Below are 27170 nucleotides of genomic sequence, written 5' to 3' on the forward strand. Positions count from 1 at the left end.
AAAATAAAATAGGATATGAAACCAGAGTCACTACTTACTAGTTAAGACTTGGCGTGTGTGAGGGAACACAATTAAGAAATATGGGACATTTCAGTCTTGATGGACCCCCTCATGAAAACGCACAATGTAATGTCTAAAGCAGAAGATTTTAAACCATTTTCCGCATAGATCTCACCCCCCCCCCCCCCCACCTTTGGAGGTTAGTAGTCAATAAGGACAGGTTGATCTCACAGATGTCACAGGGCTTTCAAAGTGAGCTAGGGATGTCCTGAGATCTGAAATGTTTACAGGGCCTGAGTTCTTACCTTTGCTCGTTCGGCTTGGCTGGTCAGGTCCACATCCTCTGCATACCAAAAAAACTCCTCAGAGATGCTTATCTATCTCTTTCTGGCTAATTTCAAAACATTATTGACACTTAAATAGGTTTAGACTCATGTCATTTAGCAAAGCACACATTGAGATTACATTACAAGGTTACATACAATATACATTGTCATACCTGATTATTAAGGAAAAATAACAATAATACATAATGGTCACACAATCCAAGCAATATACACACAGTTTTGGAGAGAAGGGGTGTCAAGCAGGCCAAACACCTATTTTCAAGGTCCTGACACCCATATCTCGTCACAGTTACGCCCCTGATATAAGATAAGTAACACTGATAGGGACAAAAAAAAGAAGAATTTTTCATGTGTGGACTGTCTATTTGGACATTTAGGACTAGATTTACTAAGCTGCGGTTTTGAAAAAGTGGGGATGTTGCCTATAGCAACCAATCAGATTCTAGCTGTCATTTTGTAGAATGTACTAAATAAATGGTAACTGGAGTCTGATTGGTTGCTATAGGCAACACCCCCACTTTTTCAAACCCGCAGCTTAGTAAATCTAGCCCTTAGTCTTTACACCAAAGGACCTCCACATAAAAGGGATATATATATATTTTAATATAAATCACACTTTACCAAGCATCTGAAATAAGTGGTTGTAGATTCTAACTGGGTTGTTGTGCATCAAGTCAAGCAATATATAGCACAGCACAACAGAGAAAATGAACAATACTTCCTCGTTTGGTTTTATAAAGAATATATCATACATTTATTTGAAAATAATAAATACAAAATTCTAAACAAATACACATGTAAAATAAAAATGTAAAACATTTAAAATCACATGAAGTCCATCATGATTGCAGTATAAGAACTTGTAAGATCTTAATTCAATTAACTCCCAATAGTGCACATAAATGGAGAATTTACTAATGTTATTTTCACAGAGGAATCTTTTGAAGCATGTGGCAAATTGGTCAGAGGATATGCAATGTTATATTAGAGAGGATCAGTTTCCAGATACAAACTGTCCTTGTTCAAATTAGAAACAAAGTATCTGTTTTCAGTGGAGCAATTAGAATAGAGGTTGAAACAGTCTGTGTCGGCGATTTCTGACACTGCTGGCTGCAGATGATTTCCAAATGTCCCCTCCAGCAAACAGTCTAAAGCTTCCCACGGGTTACCTCTCTCCTTCTGGACTGATCCTCCGTATGTAATAATCGTTCCTTAGACCCGGGTCTGGTATCAGAGATATTCTTACAGAGACCTGGCTTCATGTAACAGCAAGGACCTCCCAGACTCAGCTAGTATCACTTTATCATCATCATCATCATCACCATTTATTTATATAGCGCCACTGATTCCGCAGCTCTGTACAGAGAACTCATTCACATCAGTCCCTGCCCCATTGGAGCTTACAGTTTAAATTCCCTAACATACACACACAGACAGACAGACAGAGAGAGAGAGAAACTCGGGTCAATTTTGATAGCAGCCAATTAACATTCCAGTATGGTTTTTGGAGTGTGGGAGGAAACCGGAGCACCCGGAGGAAACCCACGCTAACACAGGGAGAACATACAAGCTCCACACAGATAAGGCCATGGCCGGGAATTGAAATCATGACCCCAGTGTTGTGAGGCAGAAGTGCTAACTCCCTGCTGCTGGATTAGGCAGTATCATTCAAGTGATCAATGCATCTTCTCCATCCCTGGTAAGCTGATTCTGCCTACTTGTTTGCTGCACTTACCAGTGTAATGCTTCAATTACTTGTATTAGCTCCACCCACTATGACAGAGCCAGTAGTTGATTTGACTCCGCCTACCATTTTGCATTGGTCTAGGGCTAATTGTGTGCTAACCCCACCTACTTTTCTGTATGCCCTGCCTACAGTTTATATGGTCCCAGTATGCCTTTGTATGAGGAAGCCTATATAACAAGTAACGTGGTAGTTGTATCTCATGCAATAGCTGTTCTCAAAATAATAAAATAATTTTAGAAAACTAATATTTGAATAAAGCATTTTTAATGACCTCGATCATGGCGGGAGTGAGCCCTACTGTGACAGGACTTTTGTGGGCGTTAAATAATGTAGTGCCTTTCAATTAAGGCGTATGTCTTTAAATTTTAACAGACCACAGAGTTCAAATACATCGGGAAAACAGAATATAAAATGGTACAATTTTGAATGCTGTTATGTCGCCTTATTAAAGAAGTAAGTTGTATGTTATCATATTTAGTATAATTATAGTTGTTATAGTAGTATAGTAGTTATTTAACTGAATGTGTACTTAATATATGAGCATTAAATGTGGTTGGGTAGTTGAGGGGTTAATGAGCTTGGAGGAGCAGCTATTAACCTGTACACATCCTTTTTCCCTTGGCATTAACCCCTACATGTTTTGAAAGAGCCTCCAGACGCTACTCCCGATAGCCGAGGACTCTTGAATTGAGAACTCGAGCCCCAGGGGGGCATTGCTAAATATTATTAGAGCTGACGTATGTTAGTCGTTGAGCAGTAGGAGACAATATACTATGAGTATACATTTATATCATATATTGTATATATTAATTTATTGTGAGAAAACTGAGGGACAGCTGAGAACAGGAATTAAAAGAGAAAAAAGCTGGTCAGTAAAAATAATTAAAGAGTTAATAGAGAGAGTGAGAATACAGTGAAGCAGAGATATAGAGACAGTCAGGGAATGAGAGGAACGTTAGAGAACACAGAAGCAGCATATAGTAAGTGAGGTGACAGAGAATCATAAGAGTAATTGTGGGAAAGAGGTGAAGAGATGCATTGTGGGAAAGAGGGGAAGAGATGCATTGTGGGAAAGAGGGGAAAAGCACAGTGTGAAAGCGGTGGATAAATAGAGATTGGCGGGGAAAGTGAATTAGCCTTAGGAGAGAGACCACTGACAAAATGTAAATTATATAGATTAGAGACAGAGAAAGAAAAATAGCAATAAGAAGAAAGGACCACAATTACCTGAATGAGACAGAAAAAAGGAGAAAAGAGACTTTCAGGAACTTAGTATTGAGAAGAGATTACAGAGAGTAAGCAGAAGTTTAGTACAGTAAGAGATCACCTTGAGCGGTCACTGATCAACCTGTACATCGAGGATCATCCCTAAAGAATCAAGATCATCTCTCACAACTACACCATATACTAGTTAATACTGCAAACCTGCACTTCACACATAGTACACACCTTCTATAAGCCCAGACCAGGTGAAGCAGTAATATTTTGTGTGACACAAGCATAAGGGTTATCATTCCTTACTGTTCCTGCAGAGTAAAACTGCATGAGTAAACCAAAGGAATAGATGTGCACATAACAAAAAGTTAGAGACCTCGTGCCTTACTGTAGAAAGTTCAACAGGAATATTTAGTCCAATTCCATGATATTATTGTGTTAGCAACGTGTGCAATCAAAAGTAAAACAAGAGCTGGACATGTTATTCCTGGTAATTATTGAGAAAAGAGAAATCCTTATCCCATTCTTCCCCACACCCTGATAATGATCATCTTCCCTTTAAGATGTTGTTGATGTGGTAGGTGTTGTCTTGGTTGGGGTCAGCGAAATCCCCTGGAACAGTCGCCACCAACACCTCCACTACAGAGTACCACAATAGCACAGCAAAAAGTGTGCAAAAGGTGCAAGTAATTAACAAGGTTATCTAGGAAAAGTTTACAGTAAATAGCGAGAGTATAATGACATCTTTAATATGCTCCTATTTTCCTATTTCACAGGAGTCAAAAAAAGCCACTTACGAGATGTATGGAAAGGTTGTCTGATCACCAGCTACTGCCGCCTTTTTAACATTTGAAAAATCACCAGCACGTCTTCTAGCCGCTCCTCCCTTGGAATGTGACCCATGATTCTACTGTAGTTTTATTTTAGTGTTAGAGGAGTGGTAGATGATATATTTTATAATACAATGTGCTGAAGGGCTGGGAGTTGTTATTACACCTGGAATAAAGAAACTAAACTTGACTTAACCCTTTACCAGACCCGCAGTTTGCAGTGTGATAGTGTTCACCACTTATTTTCCAATGATTTAGGGTAAAGTTGCCAGAGCAGCCACCCAGGTAAATCTGGATCTGTACAAAGAAGTTCTGGGTGTTTTCCTGTTGTACTGCAATAGCCGCCAACCTAGTTCCCTAGCCTATATAACCTGTTATATGTCTGCAAAACCAAAGCTAGATATATTCTGTATAGGTGATGTATACCTGTTCTACACCAGACATCCTGGGCCCTGGCTGTTAGTGCCCTTCCCCCACTTCTCCACACCCCTGTGTCCCTCTTTGCCATGACAATTAATTTAATCCCAAAAACAACATTTCCACTGCATTTCAGCCCTGTCACAAAGGGACTAGCTGACATCAGGTCAGTGATTTTCTCGTTTACGCAGGTGAGAGTGTTGATGAGGACAAGGCTGGAGATCACTCTGTGATGCTTATTGAGTTAGAATTATGTATCCACTAACATTTTTCTTATTTAATTACCAAATGACCAAACAAATCAAAATTAATATAACAATTTATTGACCGGCCTCCTGGAAGGGATTTTTTAATTACCTTTATCACTTTATTTCCAAGTTTTATCACTCTCTTTTTTATCAATTCGACGACTTTTTTTATACCTGGATGTATACTTTTAGTATAATTTCAATAAATATTGCTTTTATATATAGAGAAGGGACTGGAGTGCCTCATTAACCAACTCCTTTCAGGTGATTTTTGTCACCACTTGTGTTCTTCACCTGTACTACCTATCTGTGCTCTCAGATAAGACTTTTTATTATTCACATCTAATGCATGCAGTACGTAGAATTCTATTGAAATATTACACATGGTTTGTGAAAATTCAACACTATTTGCAATATATATATATATATATATATATATATATATATATATATGTAGTACACAGAGTTTATAGGCACTGCCTGGGCAGCACGTAACATGTCCTGGGGTACACAAATGTGTTGGCACTATATGAACAGCGCATAGTATACAATAAGGTACATGGAGGTGTTGGGACTGGTTGAACAGCAAATAGAGTGTAATGAGGTGCAGCGATGTGTTGGCACTGTTTGAACAGTGCACAGCGTGCATTAAAGTACACACAGTTGTACAGCGCGTACCGTGTAATGAGGTACACGAATGTGTTGGCACTTATTGAACAGCGCATAGTATGCAATAAGGTACACAGAGGTGTTGGCACTGGTTGAACAGTGTGTAGCATGCAAAAAACATCTGGATACAACAGAGTATATCACAGTGACCCAGTAGAACAGAGATGGGCAGAAAGTGTAGTGGGGTACACACAGACACACACACACACCATGGCCGGATTAAGGGGGGAGCACAGGGGGCACGTGCCCCGGGCCCCCCTCTCTCTGAGGGCCCCCCGCCGCCGGCCGCCAGCTGATCGGATCACCTGTCAGTCGGTGATCCGATTCTGCTGCTTGTGAGGCTGTGGGGCCCCCTGACGCAGGCGCACCGCCCCCCGCAGAATTTGACAGCTGGCCTGATATACAGCAGCCGCAGTGCTGCTGTACATCAGGCTATTCTAAAGTGGCCGAAATGAAGCTGCTGCGCATGTGCAGCAGCAGCTCCTCACATACCAAAAGACACTGGAATGCTGTGCTGAACGTGGCTGCCAAGGTGAGTCAAACTTTCACTTGGAATATGTGTGTGTATGTATGTATGTATGTATGTGTGTATATATATATATATATATATATATGTGCATGTATATATATATATATATATATATATATATATATATATGTGCATGTATATGTTTATTAAACCTTTAATAGAAGAGGCATAACCACTTTAATTACTAACAAAATAGGGGAGATCCCATAACATACTTGTTGTGTGTGTCTACGTGTGTATATATATATATATATATATATATATATATATATATATATATATATATATATAATGTATACATATACATACACATACATAAAGAGCAATGATACCGTACATTAAAAGGAAAGAAACATTTATAACATGTCAATAATTTTGAGATATATATATATATTAAAACTGATGTAATTTTATCAGTGTTTCTTTTTTTTTTTAATGTGCAGTATCAATACTATTTTCTGAGGCGGGCTGGGACGGGAAGTTGGGGGGCATATGCCCGCTGGGCCGGGCAGAAATAAAAGAGAGACTATTTTGGGCCGGTCCCTGCACTGGCCCAAGTCTCTATTACTTGGTGGCTGGCCCCTCCTCCGAAACCAGCCACCTTCTATCATTGGCCACGGATCCTTACGATCCGTCCTCCCCTTTCCCTGTGTGTCGCCTGCTATTGGTGTCACATGGGACCTGCAACACGTGACAGGTGCCGTCCCATTTGTGAAGAGAAACAAGGAGAAACAAGGCCATACAGCGAGCGGATAAAACAAAGTTAGTGGGGGTAGTACGTTAATATAATGTGTGTGTGAGGGGGGTAGTATGTTAATATAATGTGTGAGGGAAGGGGGGTTCTTAATTTAATCTTGGATTGCAGGTGGATGCTAATTATTTAATGGGTGCTATTTTATTTGTGGAGTGATGGTGGGGCAATTTAATTTAATAGTGTGGGCTATCAATTTAAGTTGGGGTGATTGGACCTTTAAATTTGATGCTGGGGTGGTTTGGAAGCTCATAAATGAATGTGGGGCTTTTTGGGGAAAATTAGGTCTGTTTATTAAATGTGAATATGAATTATTTAATGCCGTGGATGATTGTGCTAAATGGTTATATATTTTAAACATAAATGCCATTTAATTTATTGATAGGGCTTTTTCGAGGGAGGGAAATATATTTATATATTAAATGAGAATACTATTGATTTAACATCGGGGTTGGTTGGAATTTTCTAATTTTCATGAACCCATTTTTTTTTTCAAATAGGGCCCCCAACATTCCAAGTTCCAGACAAGCAGCAACTGAGCTAAAGACACCAGCAGCCACAAGTGGTGAAAGTGACAAGAACAGGTAGGAGAGAGCAGGACAGTCTGCCAACTGTTCTGAATCTGGTCGGGCAGTCCTGAATTTGGGTGACTGTCACGCGTAGTCAGGATTGGGTCCAACTACAAGGACAGTTGGAAGGTATGTCCCGCTTCACCGTGTACTGCCAGTGAAGGCAGAGCTGCGTGCACCTAACAGTAGTGCACACAGCATTGCCTGTGTGTTTGTCTAAAATGATAACCATGTTACATCATAGGGGCCCCCCTGCCTAAAGTGCCCCGGGCCCCCCAGAGCCTTAATCCAGCTCTGACACACACACACACAGATGCCAATAACTAGCAGACAGAATTTGGCTTAACCAAATACACTGTTGCCGAGTCTAAGACCCCCACTGGACTTCACCAGGGATCCCCGCAAGGGGTTATGGACTTCGCTCAGTGAGGACAAAGGTCGCGGCCCAGTGTACTTGGTTTCCTCCGTGAAAGCAGCAGAGTACTTGTATGAGGACACTGCGGAAAACACTGCAGATGAAAATGTTGGTACGGGTGTGCTGCTGGGCAGACTGGACACAGGAGTTGAAGAAACACGAATATCTGCTATAGTGGAGCAGCAGTATCGATGTTGGACACAATTGATACTCCGGACTGAGGATTGCACTGAGCAGGTTCTTATAGTGGCTGGTTTATTGGTGATTCCCTGCATATGTCATCAGTACTGGAGGTTAGTGGTGACACCTGAGAGAGGTGTTATGTAATCTCTAGCCTGAAGCTGAGCACATATGGGCTCTGTTAAGGATTCTAATTGGAATAGCCACAATCAGTGGCCTGCTGAGTGTTGGAGCAGAGCCATAACTAGGCATGTGTGGGCGGTGCCGTCACCCAGGGCGCAAGCCCAAGGGGGAGCAGCAGCCGCCCTCTACCTGCCTTCAGCCCTTAACTTTCACAGTGTAACGCATGTGAGTTCCACTGACAGGAAGTTTGGCATTTGGAACGCAAACTTGCGTTCCAAATGCCGAACTTCCTCTTAGTGGAACGCACTGCGGAAGTTAAGGGCGGAAGTTAAGGGCTGAAGTCTCTCTCTCTCTCTCTCTCCACCCTCCAGATGAAACAACTAAGGTTATAAATTACATATTTATCAGTTATCAGTGATATTTTCTAAAAAACCTTAATAAAAATGTTTTAAACTATTGCATTTTTCCTACTATACACAAAAGTATTATGCCAATGGGTTTCAGATTGTAATGCCCTTTACCTGTAGATGCTGCTACTAGTTTCACAACTAGATTTATTTTAAAAATATATATATTTATAAGACAGCAACATTAGTGTAGTGCTCTGATTTGGTCAGATATTAAAGGGGATCACCACCTAAAGTTTAATAATATGTAGGTACTACCAACGTCATGCGTATTACTGAGCAGCTTGTGTCTTCTCATACTCCTGCCATCAGTATTGCAAATTAAATTTACTTTTGTAAGCCTGACTCTTTGCTCTGCTTCAACACTAATTTATATTCCCACCCCCTCTGGCCATCCATGGGACTGAATAAATCAAGCCAAATTATTTGTTATTTTTAGATTTAGGGGGAGAACCCTTTCAAAAAGCGGGGATAAAAAAATCTTCCACAGTAAAATTGTAACACTGTTAAATCTTTGATTGCCCCTAGCTCTGAATTTGCACTCATAATCAATGTATAGCCAAATTGGGCAGCATTATCAGTGTAATGTAATATATATCGGTGTAATATATATATATATATATATATATATATATATATATATATATATTATTATATTATTATATTATTATTATATTATATATCATGCATTTGCAATTATGTGTAAAAGGATTCCTTCAGTAAAGTGCTAGCCACACCCCCATATTAGGTTGGCCACACCCACTTGTCAAATGTCATTCCTACTTAGATGGGGGGGCGCCAGTGCCCTGTCTCGCCCAGGGCACTAAAATGTCTAGTTACGGCACTGTGTTGGAGGCAGGCCAGTCATGTCTAAGACTGCTGGTATTGACAATAGTATATTGCTTTTCCCGCCTTTTCCACATATATGTATATTTAGTGAAGCTTTAAAGTATAGCTTAAATATGTTTTATTGTAATAATAAAAACATTTTTTTAACTATTTTTAAATTGATATACAGAATTAGTATGTTTTGTATAGTTTTTAGTTTGTGGATATGAGTTACAGGTTCTGTTCTCTCTGTGGTATTTTTTACTAGAGAAATAGCAAACTCTTTATCCAGCTTCCATTTTCTATAATACACAGTAGCATTTAAAAAGTACTCGTAGTACCTTATCTCACTGTTTCCAGTGGTTTTACTTATTTGTTTTGGGGTTCTTTACCATCAGTAACCTGCCGCTACTATTACTATTGGTGCTACTTGCCCACCAGACGCTCACCGGCTGTAAGTGCCAACTGCACACCAGTTGTTGGAGAGTAGTCGCTGCCACTCCCTGTATCCTTAACTAGCACATAGACCGATTGCATCTGGATGTTGGGTGAAACTGCTGCAGCACCTCTTTGCTGGTGACTGTGGCTGGTTCATCCTGAAGGCTTACTTAGCCTGAATAGATGTCTTGGATAAATTCTTCTGCTGAGGCCTATTCTGCAGTAATTATACTGATCTCCCTCCAGACAGATTTTAAATGAGTAAATCTAGTCTTCATCTGAAAATGTACCTAACCTCAAATGGAAGTGATGACAATCTATTCTTGGAATGGGTATGTATTCTAGTTGTCACTAGTATCTTGACACTTCTAAACTAACTTGTGGCTATTATGGTGGAATTAGGGAATTAACATATTAACTGCCCCAATTAGCAGGGTGCTGGGCGGAGGAATGGACTTAAAAACAGAAAGCCTTGTGACTGGCCAGCTAGGCCAGGAAGGAACTTGGTGAACGCATAATAAAATGTTTCAGGTGTGGTGTGTTAGAAAATGCTGCTATTTGTGCAGTTAGTGATGAACCCATGCAATGTGATGCTGCTTATGTCTTGCTTGTCAAGGGCTAGCTTGTACTGCAGTGCCACAGACCCAGCCAGCCAAGCAAATATGTGCAAAAGTGTAGGGCAGGCCTGTCCAACCTGCGGCCCTCCAGATGTTGTGAAACTACAAGCCCCAGCATGCCTTGCCAGTAGACAACCAGTTAATAGCTGGAAGGGCATGCTGGGACTTGTAGTTTCACAACACCTGGAGGGCCGCAGGTTGGACAGGCCTGGTGTAGGGGCTCTATTCTCAGGCAGCCTGGTTACCCTTGTGAAAGCTAAGTTAGTGAACCCCTCAAAACGCCAGTGAGAAACTATTGGTGTAACTTGTGTACATGGGGGCATTTAGTTACAGCTAAAGTGAATATAGAGAACCCCTTGGGTTCAAATGTTGTTACTGCGGGATTATTCCCTTTCTTAATGCATGATGCTGTCATAGGGAGAGATTTTCCCCACTTGTGGAAGTTGTGGGAAACCCATATAGCTACCGGGGTGAATAGCCCATATCAGTTTTGATCATTCAGCGGACAGTGGTAGTGGGCACTCGTAATCCCCTGAACCATTTCCATTTGCACATATGGCTGGGCAGACAGAGAACAATGAGGCCAGAACTGTCGCTCAAAGTGACGCACCTCCTCTTGAGGAAAGAGATGATGGTGAATAGGAGGAGAGTCAGAGTATCCCTAAAGAAAGAGTGTTTTTGCCTAAGAGTTAAAAGACCCCAGTTTAGTAAAAGCTTGAGAAAATGTAAAAGTAATTAATGGGGAGTGAGTAGAAGCTGACAGTAGGCTTTCATGCCATCACATGGCAATACGCCAGGATTTGTTGGACCGGGTGACAAATAGGGGGAAAGACATTGTGGAAGAACTAATAGATCCTAAACCATATAGGAGAACGGTGTTAGACCTGGCTCAGGGTCACATAACCGCTGGACATTTAGGGGCAGAGGAAACCACTGAGAGAATTTTACAGCATTTTATTCTGGCCAGGGGTCCATAAAGACATATCCAAGTATTGTGCTTCCAGTCCTGAGTGCCTGTGTCATGCCTCAGTCCAAATCTGAAATACACGAGTCATAACGTCAAAGCACAGGACAGACAGCATCACCATCCATCCCCAAACTAAATGCTGTTTCCATAGCTCAGCATGAAGGTAAAAAGACCAATGAACAGATATCTATTCTGAAAGCCAGTTTTGTAATTAGACCGATGATGCTGAAATTCACAGGTTAATAGATGTGTCTGGGCTTCTAGGAGTGAAATAAAAAAATGGTTCAGTGATCATAAGTACGGAAGCCAGAGAGGTATTGTTCATACCACCAGTGAAACTATAGCTAGAGACCATATATCAGCCAGCTCTCTGTGCCCATACCGTTATAGAGAGTTGGCAGCAATGAAAGTTACAGCATTTACAAATGAACAGCTTGAGTGTCTTGAAAACAGTTTTCAGAAGAGCTCTTTTCCAACACAAGTAGAACTGGACCCCCTGCGGGCAGAGACTAAAAGAAGAGAGATAGATTTATGGTTTTCAGATAAAAGAAAATTAGAGATTCCATGGAGCAAGTTGTTTTAAATTCAATGGGCTCAGAGACCATAAACAATGAACTTGTGAATGACACAACTGCCCAAAATGTAATCTATCCAGCTCTTAGTCACCACTTACAAAGCAGTACAAAGCTAAACAGGAGCAGCTCCATTGATTAAAAAGTACTTTTGCAAAGACACAGTGGCCATCACCCCAGGAATATGACCAACTTTAAATTTCAGTGTAAAAATAAAGCAGCCGGTATTTTCCTTGCATGAATATAATAAACTAATTTACACCTCTTGCATTGTAACATGGTTACAATTCTCTCCTTGATTAAAAGCACTAAAGGTGCTTAGACATCCATAGTGTACACAATTGATACAATATGAGTGGTAAGATAAAACCAATAGAAACAATTTCATTAATGAATCCAATAAAATATAATAAGCACATATAAAGAACACAAAATATGGAATAAACCAACGTCCTAATTAGGTGGTCAGTAGGTATAGCTGAAAAAGTCCTGGATATTATATAGGCAACATAGGATAAGTTGCAGTTTATATACCCATTCAGTCCAGTATGTAGATGGAAACAGTTCACATATGGGGAATGTTATACTTGCTGTTGGCACAAAGATCACAGAAAAAGATGAAGCGTTGGCCGGCTTGTTGATAGGTGAGAGGACAGGGGCAAACGCAGGATTTGTAGAGGGGGGTTTCCAGGCACTAGGAAACCCCCTCTGGGTTTGCCTACGGAGGACACACTCCTGACGGCAGTATCGGAAACCACAGTCACCGTTTCATCACTGCTGAGACTTTCCCAATGAGGATTGTATCGGTCCTGCTTGTATCAGTTTAAATAACCCACAGGTTGATTGGCAGGTAGTGCTTTAGTCTATCATTCAAATCGGAAGTAATTAGCTTTGTTGAAAGCTAACTGTGTACACTATGGATGTCTAAGCGCTGGATCGTATCTTTAGTGCTTTTACTTATTTTTGACAGGTCTGGACAACCTGCATGATTTACAGCAGCTAGTCGGTGTAGTTTTAGAATTGCAGTGCACACTATTTGTTTTTCCTCTGACCTGCTCTCCTTAAAGACTCAGGCCCATTGAGTGTATGTCAGTCCCAGTATTTGTACTACAGGGGACATTGTTAGAATTTTAAATACCATTTTTCAAAAGCTTTGGGCTCAAGCAAGAGCCAATCAAAGGGTTCCCTGGAGTGAATGGAGATAGAGAGGAAGGGCCTCCATTCATTAGGCCAATGTTGACTATTATGACCTGCCAGTCTGATAGCAGACAAATTAATAGTTGCACTTGCAAGGTGTCATTTAAAAGGGTGGTCAGTTTTCTCAGTCAGGGCATGATTCAAATTGGAAAGCAACTTGCTTATAAGAGAACAGAATTTGTACGTACGTACACCCGTATTCAAATACACACGTTTCATAAGATATGTTCTGATGTGAATATGAGAGCAAATCACTTAAGAGAATTAAATCAGATGTAATTGATTATAGTTTTTTTTATTTGTTTTTGGAGCAATTGCACTTTTTACCCTACATGCGTGTTTACTCCCAATTCACACCTGAATGCACTTATATGCATTTCCTTATATGCCTTTATATTGCCATTTTATTTACCCTTTCAATGCATTGCCTCATTAACCTGCATTCTTCCATCCCAACCCTTTATCACATCCTTTATTACCAAATATGTTTCATTATTACACATTTGCTATTCATGAATAAAATAAAGACACCATTTTTTTTTTCAAAACATTCAACTTTAATAGTAAAGTTTCAAAAGCAAACATTCAACATTTAACAAATGTTAAACGAAAATAAATAACTTTAACAATACATTTCTGAAATTCATCAAAATTTTTTTGTAATTTCTGTATTTTTCTTTCATTTTTGAAACAAGAATATGCAGAAGTTTGTTCTGCATATGGAAAAAAAAATCTATTTTATGAGGCCTATAGTTTTGTACACAAACACACTACTGCTGTATTATAAAATCAAGATTCTTAGCGGAAAATTCACAAGTTCATTTTGTGCATGCACATAAAACAAAATTATGGTTTGTGTTTTTTATTTTTGTGTGGATAACTTCCCTATATCTCACCCCCCCCCCCCCCCCCCCCCCCGTCTCTCTAACTCCCTACTTTAGAGCAAGTGATCTCTAGGATAGAAGAATGGAAGAAAAGAAGCAACAAGAGATCCCGGAACAATCAACATCATCAAAGACCACTCCCAATCGATTTGTGAATGGATAAGCTAAAAGTTATTTCTATCATTATGGGTGGTTGGAACGTGCCAGAGAAACCCCACACAGCTTTTACGTATTTTACACACAGAAAAGGTAGACATTGCTTTCATACAGGAAACACATTTTAAAAGAGGCGCATCACCAAACTTTAAAAAAAATGGCATTTCCCATCCACTTTTTTCAATAACTATTCAATAGGGAAGGCAAGGGGGAATAGCAATCCTCTAGTCTAAGCGTCTACCACAGACGGTGGTGTCTGAGCTCCCAGTGGAGAATGGTAGGTGCCTCTTATTCATACTTACCAACTTTCTGTTGGTGAAATCCGGGAGCCTGCAGAGGAGGTGGGCGTGACGGGGGGGGGGGGGGGCTTCAAGTGACGTCATTTTAGACCTGCCCCCATGACGTAAAATGCGGGAGTCTCCCGGATATTTCGGGAGAGTTGGCAAGTCTGCTCTTATTCGAGATTTCGTTTCAATCCAACTATATGTATGTGCTGATTGATAGTGATGACGGTCACGTATGCATACCAGAACATGTGTTTGCTATTTAGAGCAACTGTAAAAATGCATTTTAGACATTTATAAGATCCTGATATACAGCATATATGTCATGTTGGAAAAAAACATTTTTAAAAAATGAAAATATATTTTTATAAATGAATATATTATTAACAGGTGTTAATGTATTTAATTTTTGTTTCATGCATTCTGATGTGACTTTATATTGCACATATGCATTGTACTGTATAACCAGAACATACTTATACCTTTCCTCAGGTCTGCTTGCACTTGAATACTTCTGTACAGTCGTAGAAGTTCCATCCATTTAACAAAAAAAAGAAATGCCAATTGCGTTCCTTGAGGAATCAGCCCCTATATCGTCTATTGTCACCCTCAGGACAGTTATTCGAGAATAGGATGGGATGTAGTTGAAATGTCAACAATGAAAATGTTGACAGCCAGAATGTCAACACAGTTAAAAGGTCATTCTGTATGAATGTCGACATGTTCATTAGGTCGACCGGGTTAAAATGTCGACATTGTGAATGTCGACTGGTTGTAATGTCGATGGTCATAATATTGACAAAATGCATTAGACTTAAAGTGACAAAGCTGCCGCAACACTACTGCCTGCAATACAGTAAAAAAGTTAAGATAAAATGGAAAGTAATGTAGAAAAAATAAATGTGTGACACCCCTGCCCCCAAACTGGTTTACATACTCTTGTGCTGCCAGCCTAGGCTGGTACTAGCAAAATCAGGGCGCCACAAAGCGTGGGGTCTAGAACCAGCGTCGGACTGGCCCAGCGGGCTACCGGTAAAACCACCAGTAGGCCCGGCTACTTTACGGCCACACCCCCTTTTAGTTGTGGGCGGAGCCTACATGGAGGCCCGTTGTCGTCATCCAGGGTGCCCGCAGTCCTCTCCGCCGTCCCCGCTGCTGCAGATAACTGGCTGTCGGCGACAGCCAGTCATCTTTCAAATAAAATCGCAGCTGCGATCATGTGACCCGCCTCCTCCCCATGTCAGCTAATGTGCCGCCGCCGCCGCCGAAGGGAAAAGGAGAAGAGAGGCTGCAGCAATCAACATATGGGTGAGTAGACTTTAAATCACTTGTTTATATTATTTGTGCCATCACTATATATATATATATATATATATATATATATACATATACACACACATCATATATGTATATATACATACATGATGTGTGTGTGTGTGTGTATATATTTATATATATATATATATATATATATATATATATATATATAGTGGAAGAGGGTGGGTTAGCGCTCCCTAATACCTTGAATTACAAGTGTGGGTTGCTGCCTGGAGGGGTAAAAAGGGAAGTTCCAACCCTTGAATAGACAAATATTGAGAATAAAGAGTATCACCCCTAGGCGCAAAGAAAAAATAGATAGACTGAGGTGTGCAGTATATCAAGTGTATTAGACAGATGTACACTGATAGCAAAACAACATAAGTAATGTAAATACAAACATGTAAGGACCTCAATGAGGGCAAATAGCATGTATAGTAAACACAATGGAGATACAGTGATATAATGTGTTGAGATAACCAACAGCAGTGGTAATAGCAGACCTCTGGTATCTGATAGGAGTAGAGAGTGCAAAACGCCCCAAATAAGTATTATGTAGGTAGTAGCAGTCACAAAGACATACCAAAAAAGTCCTGATATGACTATAAGTAAACTCTGGAAGTATGAATGCACAAATATTAGGGAGTCAGGAACAATGTCCAGTGCAAGTAATAACAAGAACAGAGTCTTATGGTGTGAATCAAACAGTGGGGATCTGGTCGGCTAAAAAACCTTTAGTCCATAGTTCCTGGATCACTGTGTGGGATTCAAATGGCGCAGTGACATATCGGTATAAACTGACCCAAAAACAGCCACTGGTGACGAGTGTTCGTACCTCTGATGATGAGGGACGCTAAGTCTGGAAGATAGGGTGCCGTATAGGGATAAGCAGATTAGCGCTTACCCTGCGTGAAGAGATATGTTTTACCTTCTTCAGTATCTTCTATCAGATATATATATATATATATATATATATATATATATATATATATATATATATGTGTGTGTGTGTGTGAATTGAGAGCACTATTGCTTGGCATACGTGAATTGGGGACCACTATTGCAGGCATATTATGTGAATTGGGGACACTTGCGTGGCATAACATTGGGGCACTACTGTGTGGCATAACATTGGGGGCACTACTGTTTGGCATAACATTGGGGGGCTGCCTATCTATACTATACTATAGGGGGGCTGACTATACTAAACTATATAGTATACTATACTATAGTATACTATATACTATAGTGAGGGGGGGCTGCACAGAGAACACTATAGGGAGGGGGTGATGGGACCTTTAATGCTGAGGTGGTTTGGATCTATAATTGAATGTGGGACTGAGTGTTGGGAGGAGGGCTATCTATTAAATGTGAATATTATTTAATGCTAGGAATGGTCGTGGGAAATGGATGTATTAAACGTAAATGCTATTAATTTATTGCTGGGACTGTTTGGAGGGAGGGTAATAGGTTTATTTATTAAATGGGAATACTATTAATTTAATGTTGGGGTTGGTTGGAGGGAGATCTATTTATCAAATGTGAGCTCTATTACTTTAATGTTGAGGCTGGATAGAGGCCTAATTATTACATTTGGGTGCTGTTGATTTAATGGCAGGGATGGTTGGCGTTTCTAAATGTACCCATTATTTTTTCCAAATAGGGCCTCAACATTCCAGGATCAGACAAGCCGCAACTAAAGAAACCAGCAGCCACAGGTGGTAAAAGTGACAACAACAGGTAGGACAGTCTGTCAAATGATCTGAGTCTAGTGCAGGCTTGGCTAACCTGTGGTACTCCAGGTGTTGTGAAACTACAAGTCCCAACATACCCTTCCAGCAATAAGCTGCTATATATTGGCAAAGCATGCTGGGGCTTGTAGTTTCACAACACCTGGAGTGCCACAGGTTAGCCAAGCCTGGTCTAGTGGGACAATCCTTATTTTTGGTGACTGTTCTGCCCAATCTAAGGGGCAGGTCAAGACTGTGTATTCTTTATACACACACTACATTCTTTATATACTACACTAAGGTGCTAGCTGTCCTTCGTGGACTGACCACTCCCCCTCTAGTGTCTGGTCCCGCCTCTATGATGGCTGACCACACCCCCTCTAGTGGGCCCCTAGTGTTGCAGTCCCCTGGTGGGCCCAGTCTGACACTGTCTAGAACCCCAGCAGGTCTCCTGTCTACTCAAAAAAGCCTTTAATAGAGTGGACTGCTGTTTCATAAGAAAGGTTCTGGGTCACATGAGAATAGACCCTTGCTGCCTATACAAGATCTTGGCCCTATTTAGATCCACATCACCTAGAATAAGAATTAATGGTAATTTCTCCGATTCCATTTATCACTAATGGCACGTGCCAGGGATGCCCTCTACCCTTGTTAGCTATGTAATCTGTATGGAGGCCCTGGCCAGAGCAATCCAAAATCAATATGTATCAGGCCTTAAGATGGTTAACTAAGATTAATCCCTAGCCTTGTTTGCCTACAAGTTACTAGCCACAGTCACCAATCCAACCAAGACCCTGCAGGACTTGATGGAGGTATTTAAGAAATTTGGCCATCTATCTAATTTTAAAATCAATTATGCAAAGTCAAGTTAACATTTCAGCACCTGAACACATGATAGATGGTCTTCAAGCCTCCTTCCCATTTAAATGGCAACCCTCCCATATCTGTTATCTGGGGATCGCTATGACAGAGACAATGCTTAATTGCTTTACTTGAACTATTCCTCTCTCCTATCTAAAAGTCATAGAAGCCTGGAAATTTGGTCCTCCTAAAAGTTTTCCTGGTTTGGGAGAATCAAAATGATAAAAATGAATGTACTTCCAAAGGTTTCTACATTCTTCAAACACTTCTGAATCCCCCTAAATTCTTTGATGACCTTCGAATAGCTGTTTTGTTTTTTTTGGTAGGCCATGGTTTAAACATGCTGCACTGTTTAGAGCCATAAGCATCAAGGTGATGTATAACTACCCATGTTTATGAGTTATCACCATGCAGTGTCCTTTGGAAAACTTATGAGATAGACTAGCAGAGATGAGGATAAGCAGTAGACAGAATAGGAGAATGCCATAATGGAAACTGCTTTATACATTCTTCCGTGGCTCTCCAAAATACCCAGATTGTTTCACCCAACTAAAGTCCCCATATTTAATGCTTGGAAAAAGTTGAGGACAAGAAATTGTGTCTTTGACCAACCTTCCTTTTTACTCCACATTTTGTTTAATCCAGATTTCCCTCCTGGCCTCTTCCAGGGGACATTCAAAAATGGGAAGTTATTCTATTTTAAAGAGCTACAGGTGAAATATCCCAATGCTCCTCAGTTAATAACTTGCAAAGCCCTAAAGGATAGGGCAACACAAGAAAGTAACTAAACACACAGTCCAAACAACACATGGAACTGAACACTGAGCATAAAGGGTGGGAACATTGTGTCCCCCAGATGGATATGGTCAAATGGATTTCATGGTAAATACAAAAAAACTCTTTTCTCCTGCATCCTATCTGGGGGACACTGCTACCTTGGGGACGTTCCAAAGCTGCCCCTAGATGAAGGAATGCTCAGACATAGCTGAATGCAAAACTCGTCACCCAAAACTAGCAATTCTGGATGCAAAAACACGGACTGTTAAAAATGTGGACAAAGGACCAGGTGGGTGCCCGACATAGCTACTTGGCCATGAAACAACACTCAAAAAGGGGAGTGAGCCAAAACACTTTCAGCATCTAGCTGACCAAAGCCAGAGTGAATCTGCTGAATAGTGGACCTGCCCCTTCTGGCTATAGTTTGTTCAGTAGCCAGCAGACCTTAATTGTGTGCTTCATAGAAAACCAGCAGGGAATTAGCCTTTTGAACTATTGATATCTTGCCCAGTTAAATCCTAAGAGATCCGAACATGTCCAAAAGGACCACCAATTTATGGTCATCAGAAGAACAAGACCTTTGTAAGGAGGGAATGACTATCTCCTGATGAAGGTGAAGACGGGACACCATCTTAGGATAAAATGCAGGTGATGTGCACCCTGTCATTGTGAAAAATCAAAAAAGGAGACCTGCAAGACAGTTCCCCCAATTCAGAAATTCATATAGTCAAAGGAAATTCATTTTTCAAGTCAAGAACTTCAAATCCACCGTCTCCAATGGTTGAAATGGTGGAAACTGAATGATTGAAAGGACTAAATGTCGAAGGTGCAACAGAGGAAGGCTGGATATGCAACACTCCCTAAAAGAATGTCTGGACCTCTGTGATCAAAACAAGTCCTGAACTTTAATGAAACTTACCATCAGCCAACCATCCAGTCCATTCCGGAGAAAATATACAATCAATGCTCAATCTGATTTTTGATGAAATATCTTGTTAGCTCTATGTGATTTTTTTCTCCATAATAGTAGGTGTCTGTTATTTAATAAGTATTGCACTGCATCAAAGTTATATATGATTGTTTTGATGAGAACAAAGTCACAATGATAGTCCAAATGTAAAGGTTCCTTATCTCCACAGATCCTGTGTATATCTTGACCATGAAATGCCAATGCACAGGTAGAACTTTTTATCTTGGATCTTGAGATATGGTTTTCACACCAGTATGCAAATAAACAAATTGATGACAGATGATTAGAAGGACCAATTCATGTAGATACCAAAACTAGGAACAGTAGGCACTTACAGTTTAGTTGTATATATTGTGTAAGTTGTGCATCCAATCCATTCAGTTATAGTGGTCCTTGGCATTTATGGATTTAGTCCAACTCACATATATTTGGTCAGCAACATATTCGGGAATAAGGATCCACATTATGGAAGTAAAAACATTTATTGTACAAAAAAGGATCCACTTACATATAAAAGCTCCATAGCAATGAGAAGTTTTAAATGAACATCAATATTCAGCCAAAGCATGTCCAGCACAGCTGAGCAGCCTTAACATGTTTCGTCAATAAGCAACTTTTTCAAGAGGGTGATTTTACCTGTAATCTATCCATTCATTTATACTGATCTTAATCGCCATTTTGCGCATGCGTATTGCACAAATGCGCACTGTGCATGCACGGCACGGCTGTAACTACATATCTGTATACAAGCTTGAAACTGAAACATTTATATAAATGTACCCATTTTTTTCCAAATAGGGTCCCCAACATTCCAGCACTCAGACAAGCCGCAACTAAAGAAAGCAGCAGCCACAGGTGGTGAAAGTGACAAGAACAGGTAGGAGAGAGCAGGAGAGTCTGTGAAATGTTGTGATTCTAGTGGGACAATGCCAATTTTTGGTGTGTGTTCTGCCCAATGTAAGGGGCAGGACAAGACTGTGAACACTTTCTGTACACACTGCATTCTTTCTATACTACACTGTGGTGCTAGATGTCCTGAAAGCCAGGAGTGCTTGGACATATGTCACACTTCGGCGAATTCAGGGCCTAGTTATTTTGACCTGCTAGCCACGCCCCAATGATGCATAGCCATGCCCCCAGTTGTATGACCACACCCACTATTAATACATTTTTTACCATGCTCAACTATAAGAGGGGCCCCATGAAGTTGTTGTACCGGGGCCCGGAATTCCTCTTGGCAGCCCTGCCGGGGCCCTGAATTCCTCTTGGCAGCCCTGGCCATGGTAGTCTGCACAAAATTATACATAATTAATAGTAACATGAAGGAAAAACACAAAGGGAGAATTTTAAATACCAACAATCTTCTTACACATTCATTAACGATATTAAAAAAAACACTTTTTTTTTGTTATAGTTTCTTATTGAAGCTCAACACATTATCAAAATATAATGTTACAGGATATTTGTTAAAGCCAAAAAATAGCAATACTGAAGTACAGAACATCCTTATGCTATAGTATCATTCACACAAGAGTTTCTTAAACTGTAAAAGTATATAAAACAAAGTATACATTATCCACAAAGGGTAAGGAAAAGTGCTAAAATCCTTCTCCAACTTCTACAGAGAAAATGGAGGGTCTCCAGTCTGTAAGTTCATACCAGGTTGCTAGATACGGCGTGCAATTGGACTAACGTTCGAACATGAATCAGGCCTCTATAGATTGTAAGCTTGCGAGCAGGGTTCTCTTACCTCTCTGTCTGTATGTATTACCCAGTATTGTCTTATTAATGTTTGTTCCCAATTGTAAAGCGCTACGGATTCTGCTGGCGCTATATAAAAAAAATGTTGATGTTGATGATGATATCTGTATAAAATACATATTTACATCACTTTGCAGGCTTAATCTAAACTATTAGTGAATCCAACATTTCTTCCTGGAAATAATCCGCATCATTCAAATATCCTTCAAGAAGATCAACTTCCTGCAAGAAAATAAAATTTGATGAGATGAAATAGTAACAGCCTTGTAATGATCCTTCTTAGACTTATATGCAAAATGTTGATTCTGACTTGGTTAGCGGTGGTAATCGTATTAATGGTGATGTAAACACCGACAGTGTTTACACCTAGGAAATGAATACGATAGTGAAGAAAGTGACATGTAAAAAACAACTACCTGTAAACAGACACACTGGAAATCCGATGTAAGCAGACACTTCCAAATTACGTCACTTGCAAGTGCGACTTGGACATTTCGGATTTTAAAGCAGCAACGCACGGACCCATGTAAGTATTACCTTTACGTTAGGAGTTAGGGTTAGGGTTAGGAATACAATTAATATTACCTTAATTAAATGTGTTCGTGCCGCTTTAGAGAAAAAAAATCCAAGTCGCGCTAGCAAATTACGCCATTTGGAAATGTCGCCCTCTCCTTACATCGGATTTCCAGTTTGTCTGTTTACAGGTAAGTAGTTGTTTTTTTACGTGTCGCTTTCTTCACTATCGTAATAATTATGTAGGTGTAAACACTGCCGGTGTTTACATTATCGTTAACTCGTACTACACCCCTTGGTTAGCACTTTAAATACAATACAGAACCAAACCTGTTTAGGGGTCATTTTGTATGTTCAGGTGTATTTTAACAAGAACAAATACCAGTAGGCAAAATAAAGAGGCACAGACATGGACTACAAGTATCTCTTTATTTTGCTAGAAGATGAAGGTATTAGCTGGAGAACTAGTTACAAAGGGTGCTCTACTGGAGAGAGAGGTGACAAACACAACCACGTTTTCACACTAGGAGAAATACCAGATGCACACTCCCAATCACCTGTCATGTTATGTATGTAGTTACAAGATAAAGCGCATGTAACCCACACTTGCCTACTTTTTAAAATTCTCCTCCATGAGATACTGGAGAAGTCAGGTGACAGGGGGTGGGAGGGGTCGTGATGACACCATTGACACCCACCCATCTACTAGGGAAAGCCGAAATTTACGCCATAGCAGGGTGGAGGACTTAGTGACGCGACATCGCATCATTATGACCCACCTCCATCACCTCCTGGAGGACACCTACTCTTCCGGGAAGTCCTCCCGGAATTTCCTGGAGAGTAGGTAAGTATGACCTAACCAAAGTATGAAGAGCACCTCATACATGACTATTGTGCAACAATCGGAACATTCAAAGAATTGTGCATTTCATGGTCTATACCAGTGTTGGCTAACCTGTGACACTCCAGGTGTTGTGAAACTACAAGTCCCAGCATACCTTTCCAGCAATAAGCTGCTATATATTGGCAAAGCATTCTGGGACTTGTAGTTTCACAACACCTGGAGTGTCACAGGTTAGCGAACACTGGCCTATACCTTGTCAGGCGCCGCTCGGCGGCCGCCCGTCCACACAGAGCGTCTGGTTGCCTAGCAACCAGACGCGTCACTTCCCCTTCCAGCTCAGACCTAGAAGCGTCCCCGTTGCTAGGCAACGGGACGCTGCATGAAGAGAGCGCTACGGCGCGGCAGGATGACTAGCGCTACGGCGCTACAGCTATGACAGCACTACTAGTGCTGAGGGCATTGGCTAGCAGCACTATTTAAGTCCCTCTGACCTCACCTCCTGTGCCAGAGTTTCAGGTCCTTTCCTGTCCTCCAGCGTTCCAGTGTTCCTGTGTTTATCTGTTTCCTGACCCTTGCCTTCCTCCAGTTTATTGCCGTTTGCCTGTGACCATTGTGACCCGGATTGCCTTGACTACCCCTTTTGGATCTCCCTTTTGTACCTCGCTGTCAGAACGTTATCGACCCGGCTTGATTCACACCCTGTTCGGATTCTCCTTGTGTACCTGCATTGCCCGCACCGTTGCCGAACCTGCCTGTCTGACATTCCTCTCGTGCTTCGCTATCTGACTCGTGGAAGGACCGCGACCTGCGTGTTTCCTGCAGCTAAGTCCATACCTCCTTGCGGGGGTCCCTGGTGAACACCAGGGGCACGTTAGACTCCGCGCCTTCCTCCGAGTAGTGCCAACGATAGCAGGTACGCTATACTAGTCGTGACAGTAAACTCTGGCGATGACTACCGAAGGAACGGGGGAACCCTCAGCCCGGGACCTTCATCATCATCATCATCATCATTTATTTATATAGCGCCACTAATTCCGCAGCGCTGTACAGAGAACTCATTCACATCAGTCCCTGCCCCATTGGAGCTTACAGTCTAAATTCCCTAATATAGACACACACTCGCACACGGACACAGACAGACAGACAGAGAAGGAGAGACCAGGGTCAAATTTTGATAGCAGCCAATTAACCTACCCGTATGTTTTTGGAGTGTGGGAGGAAACCGGAGCACCCGGAGGAAACCCACGCAAACACAGGGAGAACATACAAACTCCACACAGATAAGGCCATGGTCGGGAATTGAACTCATGACCCCAGCGCTGTGAGGCAGAAGTGCTAACCACTTAGCCACCGTGCTGCCCCACTTCATTTGACCTTCTCATTCATTTGGCTCAGCGAGTAGAACAGCAAGAAGCAGCCCAAGCACATCTCCTACAATGTGTTCAAGGTATCGCTACACGCTTCGATGCCTTACAAGGCTCCCTGCCTGCTGCTCCTGCCATTACCACCGCCCCAGGGGCGTCCTCTAGTGTGGTTACTGTATCCACTGCAACTTCTGGCATGCGTATCCCCACGCCTGAAAAATACGATGGAGATCCCAAGAAATGCAGGGGTTTCTTGAACCAGTGCTCCATCCAGTTTGAGTGCAATGCAGGAGCATTTCCTTCAGAGCGAACGAAGGTGGCGTTTATGATCTCCCTCCTGAGTGGTCAAGCACTAGCCTGGGCTTCGCCTTTGTGGGAGAATGGAGACCCTCTTCTTAATAACACCGGCTACTTTATTGAAGCTTTCAGGAGAGTCTTCGATGACCCTGGGAGAGTAGCCTCTGCTGCCACCAGCTTGCTGAACCTGCGTCAAGGCAACTTATCTGTTGGGCAATATGCCATCCAGTTCCGGACCTTAGCGTCAGAGCTGAAATGGAACAACGAGGCGCTGGTCGCAACTTTTTGGCAAGGTCTAATCGACCGTATTAAGGACGAACTAATTTCTCGGGATCTTCCCTCTGATCTTGATACCCTAATTGCGCTATGTATTAAAGTAGACCTACGTTATCAAGAACGCACCCAGGAACGTCCTGTCTCTAAGCGGGTGGTTCCTCGTCTGGCTCCTCAATTTCAAAACCCAGTTTTGCCTATGGATGAACCCATGCAAGTAGGACATTCCCGTTTATCCCCAGAAGAAAGAGAGAGGCGCTTCAGGCAGCGTCTCTGCCTTTACTGTGGCGATTCCGGACATGTTCTCAAGGTCTGTCCTAAGAGACCGGGAAACCCGTCCTCCTAAACGGTAGCAGGGAGGCCGGTTTAGGAGTATCCACAGTTGCTCCCTACTCAAAAAACACCCCTGAGCTTCTTATGGCAGTCACCCTGAGCACCCCTAGAGGTCCCTTCTCCACCACGGCCTTTGTGGATTCCAGCTCCTCCGGGAACTTAATTTCTGCCACTCTCATTGCTGGGCTTCAAATTCCAACTCTCCCCTTGCCTCAATCATTATCATTAACAGCAGTGGATGGGAACCGTGTCAGCAGTGGCTCCATCTCCTTCATCACTTCACCTATTCGGTTAATGGTTGGAGCCCTCCATAGCGAGATGATTCAGTTGTTGGTGTTGCCAAAATCCATCAATCCCATTATCTTGGGGCTTCCATGGCTACGAAGACACTCTCCGCAGATGGATTGGGATCGAGCTCAGGTTACTCGTTGGGGTACAGAATGTCATCATAGATGTCTACCTAGTGTTCTGCCTCCTGGTTCCCAAGTTGTTGCTCAGTCCACGGTTACGGAAGTTAGCCTTCCAGCTGCATATACTGACTTCCAAGATGTATTCAGTAAAACTGAGGCCGAGTTATTACCTCCCCATCGGCCCTGGGATTGTTCCATCACTTTGCTTCCCGATCAACCTATACCCAAGGGGCGAACTTATCCCCTTTCTCGCCCAGAGACCTTGGCAATGTCCCAATATATCAAGGAGAATCTGGAACGTGGTTTTATTCGCAAGTCTACCTCTCCTGCTGGGGCTGGATTCTTCTTTGTCAAGAAAAAAGATGGGTCTCTGCGCCCATGCATTGACTATAGACCCCTGAATCGTATTACCATCAAGAATCGGTACCCGTTACCTCTTATCTCCGACCTATTTGACAGAATCAGTGGGGCTCAAGTGTTTACTAAATTAGACCTACGAGGGGCCTACAACCTCATTCGTATAAAGAAGGGTGACGAGTGGAAGACCGCCTTCAATACGAGGGATGGTCATTTTGAATACCTGGTAATGCCCTTCGGTCTTTGCAATGCCCCTGCCATCTTCCAGAATTTCGTTAATGACATCTTTCAAGATCTGTTGTACACCTCCGTAGTCGTTTATCTAGACGACATTCTAGTGTTTTCTAAAGACTTGAGTTCTCATCAACAACAAGTGAGGGAGGTCTTACGAAGACTGCATAAATATCATCTTTATTGCAAATTGGAAAAATGTGTTTTTGAAGTTCTCCAAGTGTCCTTCCTTGGGTTCATTGTGTCCGGCTCCGGGTTACAGATGGATCCCACCAAGGTGTCATCCATCATGAATTGGCCTCAACCGCAGGGTCTTAAAAGTATCCAAAGATTCATTGGATTCGCCAATTATTATCGACAGTTCATCCAAGATTTCTCTTCCATCATTGCTCCAATTACAGCATTAACTAGGAGATCTGCCAATCCAAAGATATGGTCTCCAGAAGCTGTTTCTGCCTTTACTACTCTGAAGAAAGCCTTTTCCTCGGCCTCTGTGCTCTCTCAGCTGGATCAACAGCGACCTTTCTTTATGGAGGTAGACGCCTCTTCAATAGGCATTGGAGCCGTGTTATTCCAAAAGACACCTTCAGGTACCCATTCTCCATGCGGGTTCTTCTCCAGACGATTTCTTCCCAACGAGATTAATTATGGAATCGGAGACAAGGAGCTTCTCGCTATTAAAGCAGCTTTGGAGAAATGGCGGCACCTATTAGAGGGAGCCCTATATCCGGTTACCATCTTT

The 27170-nt window shown here is 41.7% G+C and overlaps 2 protein-coding genes and 1 long non-coding RNA gene across 4 annotated transcripts in view; 1 reads left to right on the forward strand and 2 right to left on the reverse strand.

Annotated features, from left to right (window-relative positions):
* The window catches only part of LOC142140060 (coiled-coil domain-containing protein 82-like), a 40793-nt gene extending 36185 nt beyond the window's left edge, over positions 1-4608 (reverse strand). The window contains exon 1 of one of the 2 annotated variants that reach the window (XM_075197920.1): positions 4107-4608. The gene's annotated coding sequence lies outside the window, so the exon portion shown is untranslated. The remainder of the gene's footprint in view (positions 1-4106) is intronic. The other variant, XM_075197919.1, reaches the window with a different exon arrangement.
* The window catches only part of LOC142140062 (uncharacterized), a 177740-nt gene that overhangs the window by 61851 nt on the left and 88719 nt on the right, over positions 1-27170 (forward strand). The gene's annotated exons all lie outside the window — the stretch shown is intronic.
* LOC142140832 (coiled-coil domain-containing protein 82-like) overlaps positions 18730-27170 on the reverse strand; it is a 37890-nt gene continuing 29449 nt past the window's right edge. The window contains exon 8 of the mRNA XM_075198771.1: positions 18730-22028. Within this exon, the coding sequence (XP_075054872.1) occupies positions 21951-22028 (78 nt within the window). The 3' untranslated portion in view covers positions 18730-21950. The remainder of the gene's footprint in view (positions 22029-27170) is intronic.

The sequence above is a fragment of the Mixophyes fleayi genome, chromosome 2, assembly GCF_038048845.1.
Source record: "Mixophyes fleayi isolate aMixFle1 chromosome 2, aMixFle1.hap1, whole genome shotgun sequence".
Taxonomy (NCBI): Eukaryota; Metazoa; Chordata; class Amphibia; order Anura; family Limnodynastidae; genus Mixophyes; species Mixophyes fleayi.